Genomic DNA, 16930 nt, shown 5'->3' with positions numbered 1-16930 from the left:
TTGGTAGATGGTCCAGAGTGTGTCTCACAATATGGGGTAAAATTAGTTGTATTAAGATGATGACTGCACCCATGATCTTTTATATTTTATCTAATATTCCATTACACATTCCAGATAAGTATTTCAAAGATCTAGACTTTTTAATGCGGCAGTTTCTTTGGGATAGCTCACCACATCGTTTAAGTATTAAGAAACTTCAAGCGAGTGCAAAACAAGGAGGTTTTTCATTGCCTAATTTCCAATGGTATTATTGGGTGATGAACGTGAAACAACTTAGAGCTTGGTTACCTACTGCACCAGTTAAACCCATCTGGTCCCATATAGAGACGGAAGTTAATGGCGGTATTTCTCCTTGGAGGGAGCTGTTTGATACCAGTCATAAAACTACCCATCCTATAATTGCAAAGATATTGTGGTTTAAATTACATAGGGCAGGTCGCTGGGACTTTATTAAATCACCTTCGGCAACCTTATGGAGTAATAAAATAATTTTAATTGGAGGGACATCGGTTGACTGGTTACAGTGCCGTAAAGCAGGCATCCTTAATGTATCAGATTTATTTGACTGTGGGACTAAATGTTTTTTAAGCTTTGATAAAATTGTGGAGTTATATAAGTTGCAGCGTAATCAATTCTGGAGATATGTCCAAATACATAGTTCATTATCGAAGTGGCTGGGAACCCCTTTGAGTTGTCCTGTGGGCAGCCCTGTGGAAGTCCTGCTCTCAAGATCATCCTTGGGTAAAGGCATTACCTCTAAGATTTATCACTTATTGCAAGAACGGTCAGCTGACCCTCTCCTTAAAGTTAAGGGCTACTGGGCCCAGGGCATGGCATTGGACATATCTTCAGTTGAATGGGATTCATGTTTTCAAAATATTAATACTATGTATAAAGAAACAGGCAGTAGATTGATTCAATTTAAGATAATCCATAGGTGGCATCGAACACCGCAACAATTGTATAAATGGAACCTGGCCTCTACGGACGAATGTTGGAGATGTGATGGTCAAAATGCTTTGATTTTACATATCTTATGGAGCTGTTCGGCACTTCGGGATTGGTGGGAAAATATAATGGAGGTAATTTTCAGTGTTTTAAAAAGGAGATTTGTTATCTCACCAAAACAGTCCATACTTGGTATAACCACAGAAATTTCTGATGTACAGGGAGTGCAGAATTATTAGGCAAATGAGTATTTTGTCCACATCATCCTCTTCACGCATGTTGTCTTACTCCAAGCTGTATAGGCTCGAAAGCCTACTACCAATTAAGCATATTAGGTGATGTGCATCTCTGTAATGAGAAGGGGTGTGGTCTAATGACATCAACACCCTATATCAGGTGTGCATAATTATTAGGCAACGTCCTTTCCTTTGGCAAAATGGGTCAAAAGAAGAACTTGACAGGCTCAGAAAAGTCAAAAATAGTGAGATATCTTGCAGAGGGATGCAGCAGTCTCAAAATTGCAAAGCTTCTGAAGCGTGATCATCGAACAATCAAGCGTTTCATTCAAAATAGTCAACAGGGTCGCAAGAAGCGTGTGGAAAAACCAAGGCGCAAAATAACTGCCCATGAACTGAGAAAAGTCAAGCGTGCAGCTGCCAAGATGCCACTTGCCACCAGTTTGGCCATATTTCAGAGCTGCAACATCACTGGAGTGCCCAAAAGCACAAGGTGTGCAATACTCAGAGACATGGCCAAGGTAAGAAAGGCTGAAAGACGACCACCACTGAACAAGACACACAAGCTGAAACGTCAAGACTGGGCCAAGAAATATCTCAAGACTGATTTTTCTAAGGTTTTATGGACTGATGAAATGAGAGTGAGTCTTGATGAGGGGGGCGTCAGTAAGTTCAAGCCCTGATGGTATAAAAAATCTGTTTATGCTTTGATTAAGTCGGAGATCAGCCCTGTCTGCGAACGGAACTGGTCTTCCCACGCGTGTATTCATTAAAATCAATTGTCTGACCAAGCTCTTCTGGACCATGGTTGTGTTTACTCTCCTTCCTCAATATTTGAACCTTAACATGGGCCAGATGGATGGGCCCGTGGCTGGATTGGTAAAGGGCAGAGAGCTCCAGTCCGACTCAGATGCCAGCAAGGTGGAGGTGGAGTACTGGTTTGGGCTGGTATCATCAAAGATGAGCTTGTGGGGCCTTTTCGGGTTGAGGATGGAGTCAAGCTCAACTCCCAGTCCTACTGCCAGTTTCTGGAAGACACCTTCTTCAAGCAGTGGTACAGGAAGAAGTCTGCATCCTTCAAGAAAAACATGATTTCCATGCAGGACAATGCTCCATCACACGCGTCCAAGTACTCCACAGCGTGGCTGGCAAGAAAGGGTATAAAAGAAGAAAAACTAATGACATGGCCTCCTTGTTCACCTGATCTGAACCCCATTGAGAACCTGTGGTCCATCATCAAATGTGAGATTTATGGTAAATGGCCTGCATTTGTATAGCGCTTTTCTAGTCCCTAAGGACCCCAAAGCGCTTCACACTACATTCAGTCATTCACCCATTCACACACACATTCACACACTGGCGATGGCAAGCTACATTGTAGCCACAGCTGCCCTGGGGCACACTGACAGAGGCGAGGCTGCCGGACACTGGCGCCACCGGGCCCTCTGACCACCACCAGTAGGCAAACATGGGGTTAGTATCTTGCCAAGGATATTTGGCATGCAGCCAGGATGCAGCCTGGGATCGACCCACCGACCTTCTGATTAGTGGCTGACCTGCTCTGCCACCTGAGCTACAGCCATTTACAAGGAGGGAAAACAGTACACCTCTCTGAACAGTGTCTGGGAGGCTGTGGTTGCTGCTGCACGCAATGTTGATGGTGAACAGATCAAAACACTGACAGAATCCATGGATGGCAGGCTTTTGAGTGTCCTTGCAAAGAAAGGTGGCTATATTGGTCACTGATTTGTTGTTGTTTTGTTTTTGAATGTCAGAAATGTATATTTGTGAATGTGGAGATGTTATATTGGTTTCACTGGTAAAAATAAATAATTGAAATGGGTATATATTTGTTTTTTGTTAAGTTGCCTAATAATTATGCACAGTAATAGTCACCTGCACACACAGATATCCCCCTAAAATAGCTCAAACTAAAAACAAACTAAAAACTACTTCCAAAAACATTCAGCTTTGATATTAATGAGTTTTTTGGGTTCATTGAGAACATGGTTGTTGTTCAATAATAAAATTATTCCTCAGAAATACAACTTGCCTAATAATTCTGCACTCCCTGTAGATTTTTCCAGTTATACAAAAAGATGGATTATTTTGGCTCTTACTACGGCCAAACGGGTCCTGCTAAGACATTGGCAGAAAAAGAACCCCCCCTCCCTATGAAGAGTGGCTAAAGACAATGGCTAAGTTGGCGTCTTACGAAAAAGTGACTTATGGTTTATTAGACAAATTACATCAATATGATTGTATTTGGTCCCCCTTTACAAGCTGGCTTTCTGTAACTTGAAGAACAGAGGAGTAATGACAGAGTGGTGGTGTGGGAATTGGTGTGCGAAGAAAGAATAGGATAACTTCCCTTTGTTTTGTTTTTTTTGTTGTTGTGTTTTGTTTTTGTTTGTTTGTTTTTTAAACTATTTATTTATGTAGTTATCCTTAAGCTCTGTTATTGAAGTTTAAAATGAAATAAATAAAAATTGTTGATGATAAAAAAAAGTTTAAACTTCAAAGCTCATGCATGCATGCACATCCAGTGCTCAGTGTCTAATTGTGTGTTTGTGTTTTTACCTTTTTGCAGTAGCGCAGTGAAACATTTGGGCGGTGGATAAATAATGGAAAATAAAATTCAGACTACAGACGGCTTCAGGTGAGTACACGTGGTGCACAAGGACCAAAGCTCACCTTCTCAACCTGGACAAAATGAATTATTTTACACTGATACTGTAAACTTTTGTTTGTGTGTCAGGTTTCCATACATCGGAAACAGCTGCTGCATCTGTAATTCTGTCCGTCCCGAGGAGAGTCCACACTCTACATCCTTGGCTCACCTATAATGACGCACAGGTGCTGCACACAACTAGATCTGCAGCTTGTGAGGAACAGCAGCACTCAGCCTACATCCTGTTTTACAAGATTAACGTAAGAAGACACAGCATCTCATCCTGAAGTGAGAGAATGGCACGCCAGCTGCAGCCTAATCCAATCTCTCTTCTTTTCTTTTTTCGGTGCCCAGACACCCTTCAGTTTCATCATGTCATCCCTAACAATACAATGTAGAGTTGGATGGAGGATGAAGACAGCAGAGAGCAAAAGAAACAGGTAAGAGCAGACAGGTAGTCAGAGTTAACAAAAACTTTTAAAGCCAGTGTAGCTTCTGTTTTGAACACATTTATTGATGACAATTTTACATAAATAAGCAGTGTGTTATACTGTTATCAGATGTGGAGTCTCACTAACCACTTTAATAGTGACTTGTGTCCCAAATACTGTTTATTTGTCTTAGTTACAGATAGTGAAATAAAAATGGAACGAGAAGCGTAGGATTTTGAATTGATACCATTGGTGCATCTACTAAAGTTCTGGGGTCAGTTTGAATATCAGTGACCTTGACCTTGAGTTCAAGTTTTCTGAAAATCTTGTGAATGCTACAACTCTGTGACGAGAAGTAAGTCTCCTAGGTCTTTAAATTTGTATATAGGTGAATCTAGTAGGAAGCTGAAGGGTTGCACTGCGGGCCATCTGTAGAGGTGTAGAGTCAACAACCTGTCTGTGAACGTGGACAAAACAAAAGAGATTGTTGACTTCAGGAGAGCACAGTGGGATCACTGCCCACTTAACATGAATGGATCCTCTGTGGAGGTCGTCAAGAGCACCAGATTTCTTGGTGTCCACCTGGCGGAGAACCTCTCCTGCTCCCTCAACACCAGCTCCATAACCAAGAAGGCCCAGCAGCATCTCTACTTCAAGCAGAAGCTGAGGAAAGCCCATCTCCCACCATCCATTCTCACCACCTTTTACAGTGGGACTAACAAGAGCATCCTAAGTAGCTGCATCACTGTCTGGTATGGTAACTGCAGCGTATTAGATCGCAGTACCCTACAACGGATTGTGAGAGCAGCTGAGAAGATCATTGGAGTCCCTCTCCCCTCCTTATAACACCCGCTTGCTGGAGGACCCCACACAGCCTTCAAACACACTCTTCACCCTGCTGCCTTCTGGAAAGAGGTCCCAGAACATCCGGGCCCTCGCTACCAAACTACGGAAAAGTTTCTTCCCACAAGCCGTCAGACCCCTGAACACTCAGTGACTGCACTGGCACACGCACACCTTCACACATGTCACTACCAAGCACTTATCTGCAGTATCTCACACTCATACACATACGTACAGACACCAAGTTACTTTTGCACAATACTCAGCATTTTGCACATTTCCATTGTCTTGTGTCTGTATCGTCCTGTTCTGTCTAGTTTTGCACTGTTTTGTCTTGTTTATTTTTGCAATTTATGCACACTGCACTTTATGTAGTCCTGGGTTTGTCCGTATATGTCATATATAGCACCAGGGTCTCGGAGGAACGCGGTCTCATTTCACTCTGTACAGTACCTCTGCACGTGGTTAAAATGACAATAAAAGCCACTTGACTTGACCTGTATTTTGTAGCAGTTGCTTGGAGACGAGCACCATACAGTTCAAATGAGCATACATTCCAAAATATGCAAATGAGCCCCATACATCATAATGCTGATGTTTGCTGTTCAGGGTATGAACGTTCTATGCTGAAAGTTTATAAATATACAACCTTTGACTGCTTGTTTTCAGTTGAACTTTTGCAAAGCTGAGGAGATTTTGGCTGCGATCACATCAAGTCCAAAGATGTTTAAACTTCTTTTTCACAGAAAGGTAAGTTTGAAGAGACTCGCAGCACATTTCTCTGAATGTTTTCTTATGGTAAATAAGCATTTTTGAAACTTTTAAGGAAGCTTCTTGGATGATTTCTGTAAAAACTGAATTTTGAATCCAAATGAAGGATATTGTATTTTCTTACCATATACTTTGTTTTATGCCATTACTGATGTTGCTTTTCTTGTTTCTAAACAGAAATCACACAAACAAAACGTGGCAGAGAAGGAAATTCCTTCTACGTCTCATCAGAGGTAAAGAAATGCGCCGCTCTTTAATGCTGCTGGAGATATTTATAGCAGTGGTTTAGTTGGAGCTCTTTTATTTCCCTTTTATTGGTGTTTTGTATTTACATCTTTTTTACTACTTCTAGTCTTGTCTATAATTTCTATTGATTCAGAGATTAGCGTTTGAAAATGTAGAGTGTAAATGTACAAAATACATGATTTTGTTCCATTACAGTTATTAATTTTTATCTGCAATCTCCAGCATGTACTCCTTGTTAAAAATTTCCACTTTGAAAAATAACATTTACACTTTTGTCCTCATCAGCATCCCGGATGCTTGTGTTGCTGAAAATGGTCAAAAGAAGAAGAGAAAATGGAGACACCTCTGCTGTTCCTCGGTTTGCTTTTACACGAAACATATGAAATGCACATTCTCTTTAAATTGCACTTGTTAATTTAAAGTGACTTTACTTTTTTAATAAACTTATGTTTGTTCGTCCTCTGCAGCAAACTGACAGCGATGCAGAGGCAGAGAGCAACACTGTGAAGACACAAAAAAAGTGTCGCTGGTTTCTTTTTAAATTCTGGAAGGTATGTTTTATGGAAAGAGTCACTGTCATCAAGCATTTACTCATCACAGTTAAATGCGAAGAATTAAGAGCAATTTAGCACATCCATGTCCTCAAATTAAGTTCAAAGATGTTTAAACGTTTTTTTTTTTCACAGAAAGGTAAGTTTGAAGAGACTTGCAGGATGTTTCTCTAAATATTTTTTATGGTAAATAAGCATTTTTGAATCTTTTAATGAAGCTTGATGGATGATTTCTGTAAAAACTGAATTTTGATCAAAACCAAATGAAGGATTTTGTATTTCATAGGACAAACTTTAAAACTCAATTTAAAGCATGAATAAATTGTTTTTAATTTATTTAAAGATATTCCTATATATCTGCTTCATGAGCTGACAGCTCACTAAAGTGATAAATAATATGAAATAATACCAAATTTTCTAACTGGACACTTTTCATGGAGAGACTCCCTTGGTATGTTTGTTTTATGCCATTACTGATGTTGGTTTTCTTGTTTCTAAACAGAAATTACACAAACAAAACGTGGCAGAGAAGGAAATTCCTTCTACGTCTCATCAGAGGTAAAGAAATGCGCCGCTCTTTAATGCTGCTGGAGATATTTATAGCAGTGGTTTAGTTGGAGCTGTTTTATTTCCCTTTTATTGGCATTTTTCTTCCACCTTGTGTATTTACATCTTTTTTACTACTTTTGGACGTCCTCCAAAATGTTTCAACTTCAAAGCTCATGCATACATGCGCATACACTGCTCAGAATCTTGACATCTTTCCTAATTTTGTGTTTGTGTTTTTACCTTTTTGGAGCAGTGTAGCATGCGGTGGGAAAAAAATAGAAAGTCAAACTGGGACTATAGACTGCTTCGGGTGAGTACACGTGGTGCACAAAGACTCACTTTGTCAAAGTGGAGAAAATGAATTATTTTACACTGATACTGTAAACGTTGCGCGTGTGTGTCAGGTTTCCAAACATCGGAAACACCTGCTACATGAACTCCTGCCTGCAGAGCCTCCTCAACATTGAGGAGTTCATAAGAGACATCAGGCGTCAGGGGGTTTTGTGGAGCACAGATCCAGAAGCTCAGCTCTTAAGGTGCGCTACGTCAACCTTCTACTTTCTTCAAAAACCTGAAGAACAAAGAGATCTAACAGCATAAAATGTCTGTTTACCCTTCCTTTCTACAGAAGGCTTATTGATGTCAGGGACTGTCACGAGTCAACAGATTATGGCCTTAAAGATCACCACCTAAGAGCTTTTAAGAAGGCATTCAGCAGTCAAGCTCCTGAATACACCGGCAGTGCACAGAAAGTGCGTCAGCTATTTGGACATTTCGTTTTTTGCTTTACCTTCTGATTTTGATTTACTGTTTTAAATCTCTCTGCTTTTCTTTCAGGACGCTCATGAATTCCTAACATTATTCCTCGATGAGGTCAAAAGGCTCACACCTCACCTGGAGAGGAACGCAGCTCTCCTGGGCCAAAGTTATAGCTGCCCAGTAGAAGAGCATCACATTTTTAAAATGGAAAACATGAGGACATGCAAGAGGTAAGCCTGTCTTTCAGAAACGCAGAGCTGGTTGCAATATTTTCATATACCTCTTTTCCACGTACCTGATCTTTACTTTAACTACGTTACTCCTGAAATGTGTAGCTGCGGTCACCAATCATCACAGCAAGAGGAATTCACCAGCTTGTCTCTAGACCTTGTTCCAGAGGGGTCTATTATAAACATGTTAGAGACATACTTGAAGGTAAGATCACAAATTCCAATAGAGTTGTCGTATCAGCGATCTTAACACACCTTTTTTGTTAGTGTTTGTGTGCATGTGTGTGTGCATATGTTGAGATTTCTTTCTACCATAAAGCCTGTCTTCTCTGTGCTGTTGCTCAGGAACAAGAAATAGAATTTCGCTGTGATTGTGGAGGGACGGCCTCAGAACTGAAGTCGTCTTTTGATACACTGCCAAGGTGAGTAAGGTCACATCAGAATTGATCGACTGACCAGGTTTCCAAACTGTGGCGCATCAAATATCAGAATTCTTCGAGACAATACTTGAGCAGTCGTTTTCTCCCATCTTCTGTTTGTGTTTGACACTCATTCTTCTTATTTTCTACCTTGTTTGTGTTTTTTTTCTTTTCTGCCAGAGTTCTGATCTTGCATCTGAAGAGGTTTGGCTTTACACAAACCTACAAGATTAAGAAGGTGGATGACCCCGTCAGGCTGCAGAGGGACTTGGTGGTGCCATCCAATCAGGTAAAAACAGACTGCAGAACGTCTCAGGCTACGTCCACACTAGCCCGGATAGATTTGAAAACTCTGTGTCCACACTGGCGTTTTCAGTCATTTTCAAATAGTTGTGCGTCTGCATTGAAACGGCCGAAAACGCTTACGTTCCAGTCCTGCGCATGCGCAAAAGTGAGTGAGAATTACAGAATTTGAAGAAAAGCTATCCGGAGCATGTACAAACTGATATTAATCTTTTTTAGGGCTGTCAAAGTTGAGAGCAATCAAAACAACTGCTGTCTAATGCACTCGGCTTATCTTTGTTTAATTGCTCACATGACTGCATCACATGACCAAAATGCGTCATCGTTTTAGAAAGTCTGCGTTTTCGAGTGTCCACACTGCGATGGGACAACTCCGTTTTGAAATGTATGCGTTTTCGAGAGCGTTTTCAAGATGCTGTGTTTTTCCTTGAGGAAAACGCCGTCTCGGTGTGGACGGGAGGTCAAAGCGGAGAGAAAACGATGCGTTTTCAAACGAAAACGCATTAGTGTGGACGTAGCCTCAGCAAATCAGCTTAATTATGGCACTGATGTGAGACTTTATGAAACTAACACTCTTTGGATTTGTTCCTTCTCAGGGTGGTGGCTGTTATAGTCTTTGCAGCATCATCAGTCATTATGGAGGCACAGAGTCAGGTAAAACAACAGACTTGTGACAAACAGAAAATGAAACTTGCTACTTTTCAGTGAAGGACTCACACACAAAAGCTTTTGATGTTCTAAGAAGCACTAAGTCAAAATCACTGTTTGCTTGAATCAGTTGACTTCCAGAAGTTGGATTCATTTGTCTTAATGTGATTTCAGGACACTACATCTGTAGTTCTGTCCATCCTGAGGAGAGTCAGCACTCTACATCAGATCGCTGGCTCACCTATAATGACGCACAGGTGCTCCACACAACTGGATCTGCAGTTTGTGAGGAACAGCAGCACTCGGCCTACATGCTGTTTTATAAGAGAAACGTAAGAAGACACAGCATCTCATCCTGAAGTGAGAGAATTTTTAAATGTCCTGTTACCTTGTTAACCAGTTTTGTCTTCATTCTCAGTTCTGAAACAGGAAATGGAAGGAAGGAAGGAAGTTAAGGTCATCATCATGCTGAGAAGGAAAAGCAGTCGTCCCAGCCCACCATCGCACACTGGAGGACAAGTATAGGTAAGTATTGCCCTCAGGAGGGAGGGTCCTGCCAGAGAGCCTGGTCCTCCCAAGATTTCTTCCTCCAGGAGGGAGTTTTTTCTTGCCACCGTCGCCCCACATTCACTGGTCTCATCAGCAGGGACATTTTTAACCTCCTAAGACCTGAACTTTCATGGCATGCATTTTTAATTCCTCTGTGCCATTTAGGTTGATTGGGACCCGATGAAGGTAAAAACCAAGACATCAGATTCAGACTATCTTTTTTTTGTTTCTCAAAAGAATGAGATCCACATATGAGGACATTCATTTTAAATTTCGATTGAACAGTGGCAGTGTCATGTCCTCCCTCATAAGTGGATATCAGGTTTTTGAAGAGCAAAATTTTGTATTTTGGTCTAGACAACCCAAAATGTTATGTCTACATATGTGGACACCAGGTCCTAGGAGGTTAAAACAAAATCTACTAGAGATCGTCCTTTTCTGGACCAGTGTTTGGCTTGCTCTCTGGGAACAACAAATTAGTGCTGTCAGCGTTAACGTCATTAGGTAAAATGACGTTAACACTGACAGCACTAATTTGTTGTTATTATTATTAATATTATTATTAATTTATTTGTAAAATAAATTAAATTAAAAAAAACCAAAGAAATGATTTAATTCTTTATTTTATTTTGTTTTATTAAAATCAAAATAACAACAAAAACAAAAATAACTAATAAAAAAATATTAAAAGTATTCAGCAGTGTTTTGTGAATCTTGTAATGAGCCTTAGTTAAGTTGATGTCACAGAAGTTTCTGAATCATTTAGATTGTTCAACAAACTGATTCACTCAGGTAAAGATGGTGAGCTGGAGCAATGGTACCCTTGGAGTTCAGTTTAAGTTTTCAGACAAATATTCCCTCGATCAGTTGCAGCTTCTGCTTTTAAATAAATGATTTAGCTGCAAATGTTTAGCTACAGGTAGCAAAGTCCAAAAGTGACACCAGCCAAACATGCAAAAAATGCAAGATGGTGGTGCGCACAGATACAGCGGCTCTATGCTCTCCACTTACCCAATTTCACTGTGCAAGAAACTGCACAATGACAATAAAAAGCTCTAAGTCTAAAACAGTTTCCTGTCCAGTAAAATCGGGCAATTATTCGCTCCAGAGTTTTATCCTACTCCAGGTGAGCAGCCATCGACTTGTAATGAGCCAGCTAAAACAATAATTTCTCAGTGGCTCTTCTGGCACCAACAAGTGGGTGTGTTCTTCCATCGTGCAAGTGTCACGACACACTGAACATGGTCTGAACATGGATTTTCCCTCGATATGTCTTTTCCACCAGTACTATGGGGTATTTGTGAATATCCATGACTGACCCGGCCAGGTGGCCAGCTGGTCTTTGGACAGGGTCACGGCAGTTTCAAGGTTCAACAAAATCCCTTTCACTGACAGACTGAAGGAAAGCTCCTCAAAAATGGAGGGTCTTCAAGCTCCTCAGTGGCAGGAAAAGGTTTCCCGGACCCAGTGTTGTATATTTGTTTCCCAAAAGATTGAAATAGTGGAGAGAAATCAGGTTCTGAAACCATCCAGAAGACAAAGTCTCCAACTGGTTTGTGGAAGTCCAGTTTCTCCAAATTAATCAGCGGGTGAAATGTCTCTTCATGGATGGTTTTGATTCTGTTGTTATTCACGAACAAAGCCGTCAAAGCAGCATATGAAAGAAAGTCATCTTTCATTGTTGTCTCCAGCGTGTTAAAAGAGAGATCGAGCTCAGTGATGAGTTTTGAAGCGGCTGCAGGGACTTCTCCAAGGTTTTGGCTCGAACAGTCGAAGGATGTTGTTCACAGTGGTGACACTGTTGACTGGTGATTGACAAGCACTGAGATACTAACATGACAAACACAAGAAACATCATGACTTATTCTCCTGAGTGCCTGCAAAACACAAACACAAAATCAAACTCAAAGCTTTTCTCTCAGATGCTGGTGTGGCACAATCTAATGATAAAAAAGGTCATGCTAACAGCTTTTGGAGCACAGCTGCACAAAATAACAGCTTTTGGAGCACAAAATGCATTACAGGTAAACCCAGTACCCAAACATGTTAACAAGGATAAAGAAAAAATCTGAAACAAAAGCAGGTAGTGTGGTGATTTATGTTGTGAGGATGCTTTCACTCCCATCAAAGTCACCCAGTGTTGAGAACCCAAATGAGCCCAAAAACCTCAAGTGGCTGCAACCAACAGCGAACGTCAAGAAGTGGATACTTGCATGTTGAGCCAGAAACATGCAGAAAACCCAAAAGAGGCAAGACAGCACATCTTGGTCCCACTCAGGCAGTACGAACACCTGGAAAGAGGAGCCCACAGTTCAGACCCAAGGTCACTGGTAAGGACACCAGCCAGTTATAAGTCTAGTTTTAATTTTCATTTTAGTGTTATGGCCTTTCTAAGGGTGGCCAGACCATAATATAAGGGTGATCCACCCCTGTCTGACCCCAAGCAGCACATCACACAACCAGTACAATTTTGATGGTGATTTTTTTTCACAGTGATTGAATTCTAACAAAGGAAAGGAGCGAACTATAGCTTCGGGGTGGACCCCAAAACAACAAACAAAAGGGACCGTATCTAAAGGATGTACAAAACTTATTTATGAAAAGAATAAAACCAAATGACAATGTCTTATCTCCCTAACTAAGAAAAACATGAGAAAAGGGTAATCAAATAAAAAGGCAGTCCACCCCTACATGCTCCTGTATAAAGAGACGGGTAACACAAAGCCTGCAGGTTGAGGTCCATGGCGGTGTCATCTTATATGTTGTCTCCAGGTCAAGGAGACAACATATAACATGGATAGACACAGATTTCAAAATAGCCAGCTGGAATGTTAAGGGGTTGAATAACGGGATTAAGAGGAAGAAAATATTAACATATCTAAAGTTATCAAGAGTTGATATAGCCTTTATTCAAGAAATGCACACGTGTAAGTCAGAAGCCTTAAAACTTAAATGTTCCTGGGTAGGTAAAGTCTTTTCCAGTCCTGGAACTGGTAAAAGTAGGGGAGTGTCGGTTCTGATTCATAAAGCAGTTAGCTTTACTGAAACAAAAGTAATAACAGATAAGGAAGGTAGATTTATATTGGTTTATGGACAACTACTGGACACACCAATAATTTTATGTAATATCTATGCACCTAATGCGGACATACTCACCTTTTTTCACAACCTGTCACAGTATCTTTTGGAATTAGAAGGTGCACAAATAGTGGTAGGAGGAGATTTTAATCAAATACTGGATCAAGACCTAGATAGATCACTTCCTAGGAGAGGCACAGAGAGTAAATCTGTAGTTGCCATAAGGCAGATGACCTCAGATTTAGGTCTGAATGATATTTGGCGGACAATGCATCCAGAAGGCAGGGAATATTCCTTTTACTCTCCGCCTCATAATGTTTATACTAGAATCGACTACTTTCTTATTTCTGAAGCCTTAGTGAATAACTCTATAGATTCAAGTATTGGTAATATAGTATTCTCGGACCATGTGCCAATTTTTCTATGTCTTGGAAATATTTTACAGATTCCTCAAAGCCGCAGATGGCATTTAAATGTGTCCTTAATTAACCCTTTAAGACCTACCATAGAACCAAGTCCGCCAGAGCTTATATTATATTTTTTCATGCTGTAGTGCCATTTTTGGGAGCATTTCAAGTTGCTATACATCAATACAACCATTATAGCCCAAGCTTTAATAATATGTCTGCATTAGGTGCACAGTAATTACACAAATTGCAAAAAAGTGCAATAAACTACAAAAAAATTGAAAAAATTGTTTTTGTTTTTTTAACATATATTTCTAGTCAGAGAAATTTAAGAGGCTTATCCCTCAAAACTGTAAATACAAAAAAGTTGCACAAACTAGTTTCCCACCACAGGAAATTTATTTTGAGTGTCTTCATAGTTTTATTTTTGAAATACACCAATTTTTATACACTGCAGGAAAAACGAAAATAAATATTATAATGCAAATTTGCAAAATAACAGCATGTGCATCAAAATAAACTATTTCCAGCAGTGCAATATGAGTCCTAAGCATCCCAGAAACGACACAGAAAGTCATAAACTCAAACATAACTTTTAAAAACACAAATATAGGCTCATAAGGCCCCGATCGTAAAAAACTACATTTCCGCAAAATGACGTCTCTTCCGGTTTCGGGCAGGTCATGGCGGACATGCGACAGTTCACGCTGATGGACGTAGGAAGTGTTACAAACAGCTGATCGGATCGGCAAAGCGTGTTTCTGGAATATTATGTTTTTGTTGCTGCAAGTGCTTTTTATGCAGTTTTTGCAAAGCTATATGTGGAAGGAAACTGTGACCTAGGACAAGCTGATGGCATAAGATGTAAGTACAACTCCTCCGGTTTCATATGTAAAAAAAAATATTGCGTTAGCTTACGTGGTTGCAGTGCTACCGGGATTTAAAAATAGTTACGCAAAATGGAGCATGTCCGCTCTGACCGGCTTTAACCCTTCAAATTCAAATTCAAATTTTATTTGTCACGTACACAGTCATACACAGTACGATATGTAGTGAAATGCTTGGACAACTACTCGTGACCTAAAGAAAACAAAAAAAGGAAAAGGCTATGAATAAGATAGGAAATAAATATGCAAAATTAAAAAGGGTAAATTTAACTAGAAAGGAATAAAATATAAATTAAGGTTAAAAATGAAATAACTGTACAACACAAATTAGAATGAAGGGTAAATTTAACTGGGAAGAATAAGATAAAATATATAAATTAAAGTTGAAAATAAAATAACTGTACAACAAAATACACAATACACAATATAGAACTATATAAGAATGTATGAAGAAATCTAAATATAAATAAATATATACACAATAACAGCAGCTGTACAAGTATTAACTGGAAATGAAGAATATAGTGACCAGTGTTGTGCAAAAACAATGTCCAGAAAGTCCAGTGTGTGTGTAAGAACCATATGTGTGGGTCAGTACTGTGTGGTGGTGTGATTGAGAGACCGTATCGCCTGCAGGAAGAAGCTCCTCCTTGTGCTCCTCTTCGGGGCAGCCCCAGACCCCGGGGGTCCCAAAGTACCCCACCCTCAGTAGAGACAGGTGAATGAAAATGAAAAAAAAACCAGAACGATCATTTGGGGTCGAAGAGTGCCCCAGAGCGATTCTAATGGGTTCGTCAGGGGATCGGGAAAGAAAATGTAGCACTTGGGGGCCACGCACAGAAGCTGCTGCGGCAGCGTGGGGGTCATTGATACCCCAGTACATAAAAATGAAGCATAATCACAATTAGAGATGGACCGATCCGATATTACGTATCGGTATCGGTCCGATACTGACCTAAATTACTGGATCGGATATCGGAGAAAAATAAAAAATGTAATCCGATCCATTAAATATCACGAAAGCACCTCACAAAACTTGCAACACACCGTAACTCACCTCAGAACGTTAGCAGTCGGAGCAGTATGCGTCACGTGATAGAGCAGCTGTGGCATGCGGGACCTGTCGGTGGTCTGGATAGCATTTGGAGCTTCGCTAGCAACCTGGCATTTCATCTCCGACAAAGTTATCCCGAGAGAAGTAAAGCACGTGTGTAAGTCCATCTCTGAATGTTTGTAAAGCATTCCCACGTTAAGCTTAACGAGCGACTGCCTCTCGCTCTCCGGCTGCTACTTCAATCTGAAACTGCTAACGATCAGCTGATCGGCTTTTCTGTCGCGAGTCTGTCTCTCTTGTTTGTTTTTGGTCCACTTTGCACCAGAAAGAGGAAACCAGCGGCTGAACAACAGCAGCACGTTTAAGCTTGATAAGCTGTTGTTAGAATTTATTTAATATTTCTTTCTACTCCAGGATCTTTTTCTACGTAGCTGACGGCTGGTAACTGTGCAGGGGCGGATCTAGCAAAGTTTAGCCAGGGGGGCCGATAGGGCATTAACTGGGAAAAGGGGGCACAAAGACATACTTTTCTTTCTTATTCTCATTTAAAATGTCGAGCTTTTAATAAATAATTATCTGACACCCAAAGTTTTAATTTGATGTAAAATGAATAGAAGTCAATTACTGTATATAGTAACTATTAAGTCTAATATATATACCCTAGTAAGCTATAGTACTTTTTACTTTGGGAAGGTACCATCTGTGCAGTCTGCAATTTTGTTGAAGAAAGATGTTGAATCTATTTAATATTTCTTGAAAAAGAATTGATTTCTGTGCATTTTTTTTTCACACTGCATCAAATTAAGGTTGATTACGTCGATTAAGCATCATGAGGTGGAGCGTGAGGGGTGGTTCCCTATTTTTTATTTATTTATTTTTGTTGTTGCTGGGAGTTGGAACCCTATTAGTTAGGTTGCTTAATATTTACGCTAAGTACTCTTTAAAATACCAGAATAGGGAGGATGGTGTAGGTCTAAGTTTATTAGATTGATCAGTATTGCTGAACTATGAAATATTTTTTTTGTATACAGGTATAACAGAATAGCTTTAGTGTAGTTGTTGTTTTAAACTTGAGTATGAACTTGCAGACTTGCAAAATGCAGCAAGATATTTTAAAAAACAGTTTTGTTGATTAAAAAACACTATATCGGATTCATATCGGTATCGGCAGATATCCAAATTTATGATATCGGTATCGGTATCGGACATAAAAAAGTGGTATCGTGCCATCTCTAATCACAATAATAATAATGATAATAATAATAATAATAATAAGAAGAAGAAGAATACAACACACAGACGCTTCTGAGTTTTATTTTATTTGAAATTACACTCACGATACAACTGAGG

The 16930-nt window shown here is 39.9% G+C and overlaps 1 protein-coding gene and 1 long non-coding RNA gene across 2 annotated transcripts; both read left to right on the top strand.

Moving 5' to 3' along the window:
• The first annotated feature begins 3464 nt into the window (after window positions 1-3464).
• Window positions 3465-5873, top strand: LOC146683485 (uncharacterized). The gene is made up of 4 exons (XR_014917668.1): window positions 3465-3843; window positions 3943-4115; window positions 4210-4295; window positions 5799-5873. It is a non-coding gene; the product is annotated as an uncharacterized LOC146683485 (long non-coding RNA).
• A 1329-nt stretch (window positions 5874-7202) lies between these two features.
• LOC146683484 (ubiquitin carboxyl-terminal hydrolase 37-like) lies at window positions 7203-10646 on the top strand. Its single transcript, XM_085446687.1, has 11 exons — window positions 7203-7255; window positions 7500-7556; window positions 7651-7782; window positions 7875-7998; window positions 8084-8235; window positions 8341-8440; window positions 8581-8657; window positions 8835-8943; window positions 9554-9611; window positions 9780-9937; window positions 10024-10646. Exons 3-11 carry the CDS (start codon window positions 7679-7681, stop codon window positions 10027-10029), a joined length of 888 nt encoding a protein of 295 aa, XP_085302813.1. The 5' UTR covers window positions 7203-7255; window positions 7500-7556; window positions 7651-7678; the 3' UTR covers window positions 10030-10646.
• The last annotated feature ends 6284 nt before the right edge of the window (window positions 10647-16930 follow it).

The sequence above is a fragment of the Copadichromis virginalis genome, linkage group LG22 (assembly GCF_057382275.1).
Source record: "Copadichromis virginalis isolate Kocher_CV1m ecotype Utaka linkage group LG22, C_Virginalis_male_GT1.1, whole genome shotgun sequence".
NCBI lineage: Eukaryota > Metazoa > Chordata > Actinopteri > Cichliformes > Cichlidae > Copadichromis > Copadichromis virginalis.
The sequence above is the reverse complement of the archived record's forward strand: the minus strand, read 5'-3'. Positions and strand labels throughout refer to the sequence as shown.